This window comes from Brassica oleracea, chromosome C6 (assembly GCF_000695525.1).
Source record: "Brassica oleracea var. oleracea cultivar TO1000 chromosome C6, BOL, whole genome shotgun sequence".
NCBI classification, from domain to species: domain Eukaryota; kingdom Viridiplantae; phylum Streptophyta; class Magnoliopsida; order Brassicales; family Brassicaceae; genus Brassica; species Brassica oleracea.
In genome coordinates this window covers 23,767,193-23,779,946 of record NC_027753.1, presented here as the reverse complement: position 1 = coordinate 23,779,946, position 12,754 = coordinate 23,767,193, and the positions used below count along the sequence as shown (strand labels likewise).

General features: G+C 29.3%; 1 protein-coding gene and 1 pseudogene across 2 annotated transcripts; both read left to right on the top strand.

The window, feature by feature from the left end:
* The first annotated feature begins 475 nt into the window (after positions 1 to 475).
* LOC106297789 lies at positions 476 to 1,762 on the top strand (annotated as a pseudogene).
* Positions 1,763 to 4,223: 2,461 nt separating this feature from the next.
* Positions 4,224 to 6,565, top strand: LOC106298493 (dnaJ protein ERDJ3B-like). Of its 2 annotated transcripts, none has more exons than XM_013734625.1 (10): positions 4,224 to 4,437; positions 4,516 to 4,664; positions 4,746 to 4,881; positions 5,134 to 5,248; positions 5,375 to 5,491; positions 5,582 to 5,668; positions 5,778 to 5,837; positions 5,923 to 6,000; positions 6,095 to 6,166; positions 6,263 to 6,565. In XM_013734625.1, coding segments are annotated over exons 1-10 (975 nt in total). In that variant the 5' UTR covers positions 4,224 to 4,435; the 3' UTR covers positions 6,422 to 6,565. The 2 variants fall into 2 exon arrangements, with proteins under 2 accessions (XP_013590079.1, XP_013590080.1); XM_013734626.1 differs by having other exon boundaries at positions 4,224 to 4,487; positions 4,520 to 4,664.
* Positions 6,566 to 12,754: the final 6,189 nt, after the last annotated feature.

Sequence of the window (12,754 nt, the reverse complement as noted above, 5' to 3'; positions counted from 1 at the left end):
TAACCAAAAACATTTTTTTTGTGATTTTGGCATGAAAACATGTTTTTGGTTTTTGCGGAAAAAAACACGTTTTTGCAATTTTGACGGGAAAACATTTTTTTGCAATTTTAGCGGAAAAATACGTTTTGATTTTGGCGTGAAAAAGTAGTTTTTAGCACGGGAAAAAGTGTTTTTGTAGTTTTGTCAGTTTTCGTTTGTGACAAAAATGATATTATGTTTAGGTTTGTAATTTGTGAATTACATTAGGGGTATAATAGACATTATACCATTTTGAATGAACCATCTCCATTCAAATGATCCAAATTGGTGCAGCTGAATGAACTTTAAAATTAAGCCTAAATTTCCAAAAGTCATCCGGATGGTCCATCTGAATGAGTTGCACTTTTATTGCCTAAACAAACAAAACTCTCATCTTCATCTAGATGGCCCATCCAGATGGAGAAACAAACATGCCCTTATTAGACCATCTTTAACGATGGTTCTAATGTGGGCTCTTAAGCCCAAATTTAATTAAAAAATTAAAAATAAAAGAATTGGGCTAAGAGGTCGGTTCCTGGAAACCTTACAGAGGAGACGCCTCTTGCTCGTCTCTTCGTCTCTCTCTCTCTCTCTCTCCCCTTCCCACAGAGAATCTCAAATTTCTCAGACCAAATTCCATTCATTTTTGACGGTGGTGCTGCTTGTGATCTGCACTTGCACTTATCTCAAGATGCAGTTCCCTGCCATTCTCGAGCAAAAAAAAAATCAGTCGACCCAGAAGAAGAAGATGCCGAGGAGAAGGATTACGAGAACTCCGACGAAGAAGATGGGAACCATGGCGTTGAGAGATACGGATCTTCTTCTTCTTCAGTGTTCAATTTCTCTGCATCCCACTCCGCTAGAGACTCTGGCCTTCCTTCAGCTAATGACGTTTTCTCTCAGGTTATCATCACTCTCTTTCTCAGAATCCATAAAATTTCGAGGAGTTATTGACTAGATTCGCTGCAGGAACTGAATGATTTCTTATTTTGGATTAAAATTTGTTAGATGGATCCATAAAGTTGAACTTTTTAGTGAAAACTTGCTAGAGTTCATTGGCCTTGCAAGTCTGTGAACTGGTTTGCTTTACTTCTGTGTAAATATTTGCAGATATCAGGGCCACCAGAGTTTCTAAACAACCGTACAGAAGCTGATGAAGAAGCCACTGCTAGAGATGCTGAGCATGCTAAGCGTATGACCCAGTAAAAAGAAGAAAGCTAAACCTAAAGGTACTCTATCCACAACTTGTTTGCATCTTTGTAGCATTTTGGTTGATCTCAAGAATGAAAGGTTCACCTTTTGATGATGTTAATTGTGTATCAACAAAAGAAAGTCCTGCAGCCAGTGCCATTCTTATCCTCATGTTTAGGTTCACATGATTATAGAGCTGTACGGGAAAGGTTAACTTTTGTAGAAGCTTGTTTTAGGGTACTTTAAAGCATACACATTGTGAATTAGAGAACCAGGAACTGAGTTGTTGTCTCTATTTAATTTGGTCTCTCAGTTCTGCTTATGAAGTCTACTTCATACTTGCGGTTTCAGCTGGTTTATAGGTGTTGTCATGGAAGCAAAACCTCACCTTGTGGGGATCCATGAGAGAGTCAGAAACGATATTTATGCACAACCTTCTTAAGAGAATGGTGGAAAGCGAATATCTACTGCAACCAATCCAAATGCAGAAGAAGCTGCAGATCTCTTGAGGTATGGATATATATCCCTTTGTCTCTTCATCATTCTTTCGTGAACTCATATTGCAAAATCCGAGCTTGATTACCGGTTGCGTGTGGTTGATTATCACAGGTTCGAGCTATATTGTTGGATCCTTATTGCTCTGGCTCTGGAACCATTACAAATCGTCTGGACCATCTCCTTCCTTCTCATTCAGCAGGTTCAACTGATTCTTCTCTGTGTATATGTGTGTGTTCTATAACAAATTTGTTCGTCCTTCTCCTTCGTGATGAAAGTGTTCTAAAATAATTTGTTATTCATTCTCCTTTGTCCTTCCTTTGCTCTAAAACAATTTGTTCTTAATATTTTTTTTAAGAACCCTTGAATAAAAAACTTGCATTGGACCACATAAATATTTTCATCTCTTAACTAATTTCTTAAATTCACTTTTCCAACTTAAAAATATTAAAAATGAATAAAAGCTTTTAAGTGTCTCTTAGGGATAATGATGCTCTTATTGCTTGTAAAATTAAACTGCTAGCAGTTCATGTATATTTTATTATTTTTTTAAATGAATTGCTTCTTTGTTATTAACATGCTTTGAATTGCAATAAAAAGACAGGTCTCCCACCTAAGTGTACGTCCTGTCTTTCTCCTGCTATTCCATTCATAACCTATTTATGTGGAACTTTCTATTCCCAATAAAACCAATAGTGTCAGCTGTAATCTATATTTTTGCTCTAGAATAAAATAATATTATCCACGGGTCTTCCGAATCTGGGCTATTTCAACCAAGCCTATTATAAAGTAAACAGGATAATGGACACATTTTAGGTGGAGTCAAAGCATGATTAATAGAGTTCCTAGGGTCTGGTTATTAGCGGAATATAAAAAGCCATATCTTAATTTTTATTTAGTTAAAAATTAAGATATCCCGCTAAAAATCCACCCTCAGAATCGCAAATTAATCATGCTCTTATCCCCTATATATTAATTGATGATCATTTAAAAAGTTGTAACCTTAAGTTTGTACTAATTAAAAAGAGACTTTGCATATGTGTCACTTAATTAGAATATCAATTTAGCTTACGTGGCAGCTTAAGAATCAATTGAAAAGTATGTTGGTCCAAATCTAATTACTAGGAAACATTATATTAACCCAACATGTATTTTTTTCTTAAATAAAAGCTACGAAATTATCTAATATGATTAATATATATATATAGCAATTAATGACTATAAATAATAAAGATTTGATAACAATTTTTGCATTTTTCTTCATTTTTGTTTAATTTTATATTATTAAAAAATTAAACAATCACATTAAACATATAATAAAAAATTATTATTTTTCTTATATGTTATATTTTGATTTTTTTTTAAATGACTTTAAATTGCAAAAAATGAGGAAACATTATATGTTGTATTTAAAAAATTTTAAAACGACTTTAAATTACAAAAATGGGGAAACCTTATATGTTATATTTTTCTTATATGTTAGATTTTTTCTTATATGTTATATTTTGAATTTTTTAAAACGACTTTAAATTACAAAAATGTAAGTTTTCTTTAAGCATACGACTAAAAGCCTTAAAATGGCATGTATCAATTTGATGGTTGTTTGAAACCTTTCAAAACCATATGGAAGATAAATGTCAAAATAATTCAACCGTGGAAATAGTACTGTTCACTTTTTTCAAGAATGTGTTTGGTGAAAAAAAATAAGGTTTTTATGTCATTATTTGTTTAATGTTCAATCTGATTGACCTATAATATATTAATTATAGTTTAGTTCCAAAATTTTTAATTAAAATTGATTTAATCCATCGGAAAGAAATTATATAACAACAACAAAAATATGGTATATGTATACATAAAATGTTCAAATATATAAAAATAATTGTCGATAATATATACAAATAAAATCATCGTTCCCAAGGCGCAGATCTTGTTCTAGTAATCCATTATTCAACGTAAACGGACCTTGTTTAGAAGAAAAAGAAGAGTCAGCAAAATCTAGAGTTCATTTATCCACGTGGATGATACTGATTGGTTAAATCTGCGAGAGACTTAGACCATGATTTATCCCAATTTCTTAACTGGGTTCTTAACTTCGGGTAAGAGACGGTTCTTAACTTTTCTTAGATTTTAACTAAGAAAAGTTAAGAACCGTCTCTTAAATAAGAGATATAAGAGCCGTCTCTTAGCCGAAAAATGTAAAAAAAAAACAAAAAAAAAAACAAAAAAATATCAAATCATGAATTAAGAACCCCGGCTAAGAGACCGGGGTTAATCATGTCCTTAGAGCATGATTAACGGTAAAATCGTTTATGGGATCCTTAAATTTTTTTTTTTGATTTTTTTTTGTCCTTAAAAAAAATGAATTAATCACAGGCCGCCACGTGTCAGTGGGACCCGCAAACAGTGCTCTCCAAGAGCCGGTTTTTTTAAAAAGTGGGGCCCAGACATTGATTTCCTGCATAAACAGGTTTTGGAAACCGGTATAATCATGCTCTGAGTCCTGATTGGTTAAGCATTGCAATGTACACGTAATCCCACCACTCACTGGGGGTTCGAATTCTAAAATGGTTTTTGGAATCCATCCTTCCGAGAAAGAGGGAAGTGACAGATTCGAACTTAGTTGTCTCTGTTAACAATCGAAACGAATCTCAGATTGGTTACCGTAAGAATTGAGAGATCCGATTCTCTCTTGGTTTCCGTTTCCAATGGCGATTCGGTGGTCAGAGCTATGTATCGCCTTGTTCGCACTCTCTTACGCCATCTGCGTCATCCGAGTCTTTGTGAATGCTTGTTTTTGTGAAATTTCAGGAAGAGCTACTACGATGTGCTGCAAGTGCCGAAAGGTGCCTCTGACGAACACATCAAGAGAGCTTACAGGAAACTCGCTTTGAAGTATCATCCCGATAAGAATCCGGGAAACGACGAAGCCACTCGCAAATTCGCTGACATCAACAACGGTATTCTTTTTCTGCACTCCTGATTAGATAATCACTCTTTTGAAGTTAGACTCAGTGGTGTGTGTGTTGATGTTGTAACAGCTTATGAAGTACTATCGGATGAGGAGAAGAGGGAGATTTATAACAAGTATGGTGAAGAAGGTCTTAAACAGCATGCTGCTAATGGTGGACGTGGAGGTGGAGGTGGGGGCATGAATATGCAGGACATCTTTAGCCAGTCTTTTTTAGATTCTCATAGAGTCTCCAAGTGTCTTAAGCATTTGAGGAATCAATGGATCGAAGTGGATACCATCTTAGGGTAGAAATTGAAGTGATTTATTTGTATGGATAATGGATACCAATGAATTTGTATCATGTTAAGGGCCTTTGCTGTAGTGCGAATACTTCCTAAAGTTTTGATAATGTTTTTACAATCATTTTATAATGTGATTGCTAATGCGTGGAGATTGTTGATTAATGTGCTTATTAGGTTTTTTGGTGGTGGTGGTTCAACGGAGGAAGAAGAGAAGGTTGTCAAGGGTGATGACGTCATTGTCGAACTTGAGGCCACTCTTGAAGATTTGTACATGGGAGGCTCTATGAAGGTATGTTACCCTCCCTCTAAGGATGTTATTATTGTCTTCAACTCGTATACTTGGGCACATGAAATTTACTTGCCTTCACCTTTTGGTTTATTAATGATGGATGTCCCACGTTAAACTATCAATCAGGTATGGAGGGAGAAGAATGTAATAAAACCAGCTCCTGGAAAGAGAAAGTGCAACTGCAGGGATGAGGTTTATCACAGGCAAATTGGTCCTGGAATGTTCCAACAGATGACAGAGCAGGTAAGGCACATCTATTCAAGCCTTCTCAGTCCATCCTCTTGAGTCCAATATCGAGCCCACCTGTCTAAAAATATATCTGCTTCCTGTCAGGTCTGTGACAAATGCCCAAATGTTAAGTTCGAACGCGAAGGATACTTTGTCACAGTTGATATTGAGAAAGGAATGAAAGACGGAGAAGTAAGCCTCCAAACTCTACTCAACACACCCTTATGTTTTAAACCTCGGATACTACATATCCCAGTTGATCTGAAACTCACTGTGAGCTTATTGATGATATCTCTTTTAGGAAGTGTCTTTCTACGAAGATGGTGAACCCATTCTAGATGGTGAACCTGGTGACCTTAAGGTTAGCCTCTTCCCTGAGTTTTTGTGATTCTTTATTTCACTTGACTTCAAGATCAGAGACTGAACCGTTATTGTACAATTCACAGTTCCGAATCAAAACTGCACCACATGCTCGCTTCCGGAGAGATGGCAACGATCTACACATGACCGTCAACATTACACTGGTAAATACATATTCCATTAACGTCTTCTGTATCTCTACGTCATAAGCCAACAACTTCTGTTTACTGATTCTACTTGAAATAAACATCTTTCAGAGTTGAGGCCCTAGTTGGTTTTGAGAAATCATTCAAACACTTGGATGATCACGAAGTTGACATCAGTTCCAAGGTAACACTAGCATTCTTTCGACAACACGAGACACTCTATATTGATCATCTAATTGTTATTTTGGGTTGAATGAATATGGTCTGTGTGTGGTAACAGGGAATTACAAAGCCCAAGGAAGTGAAGAAGTTCAAAGGAGAAGGAATGCCACTTCACTTCAGCACAAAGAAAGGCAACCTCTTCGTCACTTTCGAGGTTTTGTTCCCTTCCTCTCTCACTGAGGATCAGAAGAAGAAGATTAAAGAAGTCTTGGCTTGAAACTACTCTCTCTCTCTCTGGATATTTGAAATTTGGGTTTAAATAGAACTTTGATGATCCTTTTATGTAACACGACTAGGTTTTAATATAGAGAAAAGGGGAGGGAAAAAGGAAGATGAGAAAAGCCACAAGGAGGTTTTGATCGTCTTTTTTTTTTTGTTTTGTTCATATATATCTTTTGGTTTTGTTGATCAAATGACAAATCAGTGCATTTTATGATTCATCTAAACCTTGGATTATTAAGTATGAGAATTGAAGTATCTCACATCACATGATCATACAACAGTAACAAATGTGTGGTTTTCTTGTCCCTCAACCAGTTCTATTTATATATCTATATTATTAAAACGAAAGATCTTTTAGTACTGTTTGGAAACATTGATAACATGATAAATGAGAATTATTTAAAAATATGGATAGCATATTAAATATTTTTATTTATTTATAAATTTAGTCATTGCATTTACAATAAATTAAGTACTTTATTTTTGTATTTCTTTTTAGTTACAGAATCTGCTATTGCATTTAAAATCAATTTAAATTAATTAATTACAATGACTGTTATTTTTTTTTTGAGGTGAAAATAAAAATATAAACTTAAATATATAGTATACTAGGATCGGTCCGCGCTACGCGCGGAATATGCTATACGTGAAATGTATTGACATATATTTTTAAATTATAATTCTCTATATATTATATAACAAACTGGTAGAGAATTACATTTTAGTGTATGTATTCTTTTAGGAAATTTGTGTTTTCTTTGGTCCTTTGTTTTGGACATAATTTTTATGTTTTTCGCAATTACATTTTAGTAGAGAATCACAATTCATAGGATTAATATAGAATTCAGTTATCGAGTCTAGGAATAATGAGGTTATGGGTCTTGTTATTGTATTTCCTAAGAATGGTTTGGGCTGGTAAGTTGAGGATTTTTTAAAAGCTATAGGAAATCCCAAAATTAATCTTTATAGTAGTTGGTTTTTGTTTTTAAAACTTATATTTTTAAATACGTAAATGCTCTTCATCGCAACAACAGTTACATATGTTATGTAAAGTTAGAGGTGTTCAATTCGAATATCGGTTCGGTTTTGGTTTGTTTTTTTGGCTTCTCGGTATTTCGGTTTATTAAAAAAAACTTCCATATTAAAATCAGATTTACTTTGGTTTTCCTCGGTTTATATACAGTCGGTTTTGTTTTTTTTTTGTTTTAATCCCAAAAACCAGAAATATATATCTTTTATAATCTTATTATATAAAGCATGGTTCTTCAAAGTTACTAATTAACAAGATCACGACACATGGCAATTATATATTTAAGATTGTGACATGTGTTAATCTATCTCATAATTAAAAATATATACTAAGATATTAACAAAAGTAAATTTTATTAAAAATCTTATTATATATATTATTTAATAGTAATTTTTCTTTTTTAATATCCTAATCAAAAGATTATTGCAAAAGATTATTTGATAATAATTTTCCTTCTAATATTGTGACATGTGTTTAAATATATAATGATTAAAATATCTTATTATATAAAGCTTGATTTTTCAAAGTTACTAATTAACAAGATCGCGACACATAGCAATTATATATTTAAGATTGTGACATGTGTTAATCTATTTCATAATTAAAAATATATACTAAGATATTAACAAAAGTAAATTTTATTAAAAATCTTATTATATATATTATTTAATATTAATTTTCCTTTTTTAATATCCTAATCAAAAGATTATTGCAAAAGATTACTTGATAATAATTTTCCTTCTAATATTGTGACATGTATTTAAATATATAATGATTAAAATATATATAATAAGATAATAAAAATGAATTTTGAAACAACAACTTTTAAAAATTATTTAATAGTAAAACCGATTTTAAAAAAAAAAAATTAGTAGTAATTGTTTAGAAATTTTTCTTTTTCAAAATCCTAAAAAATAGATTTGAAAACAATTTATTTAATATAATTTTTATTTTTTAAACTTTTAATGAAGATATAATTATAAAAGATTATATTGAGCTTGGTTCTTCAAAATTGCTAATTAACATGATATGACACATGGTAGTTATATACTTAAAAATGTGATATGTGTTAAACTATATCATAATCAAAAATATATAGTAAATTAATAAAAAATATTTTTCTTAAAAATTAATTATAAATATTACTTAATAGTCATATTATTATTATTATTATTATTATTATTATTATTATTTTTCATTATAATATTTGTATTAAAAGATATTAAAATAGTGAGTTATAAAAGATAAACATTAACTTTTATGAAAAAAATGTTAAACAAAAATGAATTGTAAAATCCTACAAGTACAATAAATTATTTAATAGAAACATGAAAAAAAATCTAATTTAAAAATAAATAATATTACTTTTTTAAAAGCATAAATAAAACAAAATTATAAAAGTACTCTTACTATTTTCTTATAAGTAAATAACTTTCTTTTTTTAATAGATAATTGTATGTTAAAAACTTTTGATAAAAAATACCTACAAATATTTCACATCTATATTTAAGTTTAAGATTCCACATATTATTTTTTAAAAATACAATAGTATTACCTGAGTATTACATGAGTATTTTCTTTTAATTTCTTGATACAACTCAATTTTTTTATCATCCTTACTACATTTTATGATGCTAGCATAACTTTTAATTTTGATACTATTGTCGTACATGAGTATGTGTGAATATGATAAATATGTGTTTATATGTATAAGACAAAATAAATAAATAATTAAACAGAATATTTCTATTAAAACAAAATAGTTGTATAAAAATCTAAAAGAAATAAAATAATTAATGTCCTTTTTAAAATTCTAAATAAAATAAAAAAGTAGAAGTAATCTTATTTTTTTTATAATTAACTAACTTTACTTTTTAATAATTTTGTTTTAAAAAATATAAACCAAAATTAACTTAAAAATAAACATAGATCATTAGATTGTGAATGTGTCAATAAAAACTTCCTTTATGTAAAAATAACTTCTTTTTTTCCTATATTCTTAAATAAAAGAGATTTTTAAAAGAAAATTATTTTCTAATCTTAACCAATTAAGAATTTTTTTCTTTTTTTTAAAACGTGAACAGAGAGAATTTGGTAAAATTTTATTTAATAGCACTTTTTACTTCAAAAATTTAATGATAAACATGATAATAACAATTATTCAATTAACAAGAAAATTGTAAAAATATTAATGATATTGAAAAAAAGAAATTTCTAAAATTGAAACTTTTAAAATAGTTAATATTAACTGGAAATAATTATTTAATATAAATTATATATTTTTTTAAATCCTAGATAAAATATAATTGTAAAAGATTATGTAATATTAGTTTTATTTTCTAAAATCTAACAAAACTGTAAAAGAATATTTGATAGTTGTTTTCTTTTTTTATAAAAAAAAATCAAAACAAAAGAAATGTGTATAATATTTTTAAGTCCTAACGAAAAGAGAATTGTACAAATTTATATGATATTATTTTTAAGAAAGTGTTTGATGATGAGCATGATAGTAAAAATTATTTATTTAACAAAAGAACTGTAAAATAAGTATTGATATGAATTGTAAAAATAGAAATTTTAAAAATATTAGTTAATAACTAAAAATATTTATTTGATGGCAATATTTTTTTTTTTTAAATTCTAAAGAGAAGATAATTGTAATAGGTTATATGACAGTTATTTAACTTTTCTAAAATCTTAAACAAAATTGTAAAAGAGTATTTAATATTATTTTTTTTATTTTTAATTGTAAATAAATAGGAGATTTATAATATATAATTTTTTCCTTTTTAAAAAATCATAGCAAAATAAAATTTTAAAGCCTTGTTTAATTAAACGTTAAATTAGTACATAAGAATATGTATTTAACTTTTATTGATTCTATTGGTGTATTTAACTTTCATTTCTTATTTCGGATTGTGTTCCGTTTAAATGTTTATTTATAGTATTTTCTCTAATCCGTAGTATAAAGTTTATAACAACCCTTCTATGCACCATGGTTATAAAATACAAATATTAACTTAAACTTATGTGTGAAAACAAGTTTTAGTTATAAAATAAATCTCAAACAACATATGCAAAAAAACAATCATAATACTACAATAAATTGATTTATTATCTTATGGTTTTTATTAAATTAAAACATCAAACAAAACCCGTCAGAACGAATTTATATTTTGTTATTTTATAAATTGTACTTTATTTGATTAGATAAAGTTAATCGTCCTTATACTGTTGGATTTCACCTTCAAAATCTCTCTAGATGGAAAAAGCTTACCGACAGGGATTGTAGGTGGATCAGTCTGTTGGGTCTTCTTCCAGCAAACATAAGTGAAACCATCACTAAAGCAAACAACAAAAGTGACAGACCGAAAACACTTCTTACTTGATTTTATTCTTATTTTTCTTCTTCTTTTTCGTTGAAGTCTTAGCTTGAAAGAACAAAAAAAACATGCAATATATTAATCAATCAACAATAAATCCATCTTTCTGGACCTGAATCCGGACAACACAACTTATTTCCGCCAACCAGAACTTCGGTTCACTGTTTGTTGATCTCTTTTAACCGGGTCGATATTTATAGGAAGAATCACAACTATGGCTGGTGTAGATCGAAGTTTGTTGGATCTAGATGTTCTTTACAACATCGAACCAGAATCAATCTTCACCAAAATATGAGGAAGACAGATGAGCTTGCCATCTTAATCTGCAAAAGTTTTTGTATTAATATGATTGTGGAATATTGAATGATGAATTTTACAGATGTAGATTCAACAATTTGTAGCTACAGATTGAGAGAATTAAAGAAATTAAAGAATCTATTGAATGAGAATTGAATTAAAACTGAGAACCTATTTACTGAGGAAAGATGAAGTGAATCACAGAAACCAACAACAAAGAGATGAGAAACACAAAGTCCACTTTTTTTTTACGAAACGATTAAGCCATACTGGGAGTTTTGATGAGAACATGTGTCAGCTTCTCCTTGACCTATTTTTTTAGGGGGCAAGAGGAGAAGAGAATAAATTTCTTCTTTATATTAATAGATATTATATAAAACAATTTTTAAATATAGTATTATCCTATTTAGTTTAGTCAGTTATAAAATTTTATAAATAAAAAAAGTAAAACATTAACTATATTGTTAGTTTTGTAATTATTTATATTTGGTCGTTTTATATATTTAATTAATTTATCTTATGAATTGTGTGTCGGACGTTGCTTTCCTGTGGAAAACTACAAAAACAAAAAAAAAAAATTACTCAATTTTCAAAATAAAGCCTGAGACCAAATACATGCTTACATTATAAAATTGCGACAGCTTGCTTTAAAAAATAATAAAAAGATCACTCAAAGTTATGTATCTTCTTTTTTTATTTATTTAAAAAAGTTGAAAAGTCGTTGTCAGCTCATCACCATCATCTTCTCACATGGTTCCAGTAGGCACAGATCTGGATATCTGGAATTTTATAGGTATCATGATTTGTTTCAGAGCTAATTAACTCAATATACTTATAAGAGTAGGATACCATACAAATGGGGGAAAATGGTAGTAATGGAAAAAAGAAAAATGGAGGGATTTAGGGTATAGATTGCAAATAGGATATCTTTGGGGTGTATGGAGTACAATTGCTTTTTGTTTTATATGTTACGGATATCATTATTTTATTTGGTTTGTTCCGAAAAATACGAATATCCGAAAAATATATAGATATTTGCGGATATTTACGAATACTTACGTTTTAGTTAATTCAAATAATCTAGAAAAAAACAAGATAAATTTGTTCTTTAAAATACTTTTACATGATAAATAAAATAAAAGATAAAAGAAGCAACAAAACTATATGTTTGTAAATTTTAAAACTAGTTATAAGAAAGACAAACGTAAGAAAACAGATATTATAAATTTTTCTTTTCTTTTTTGAATTTAATACTTGTATAATCATGTGAACATAATTTATTAAATCAAATGTGAAAATAAAAAATTATATAAACGCATACATTTAACTCTACATTTAATTAATATATATATGTATATAGTTGCCAAAGCGGAGCGGATATCCGGTTTTTAAAATTTTTGTATTTGTGGTTTGTTTCGTTTTTAACGGATATTGATTTTTAATATTTACTTTGCTCCGAAACTTTACGCATATCCAGATTTTTTACATCGATTCGGAGCAAATAATGGACCGAATCAAATTTAACGGATAAAATGCTCAACCCTAAGTTCTAGGGATTACTTGAACATATCAAATTTAGAAACATGAACATAAATATACATGAATACTGCTAACAAAC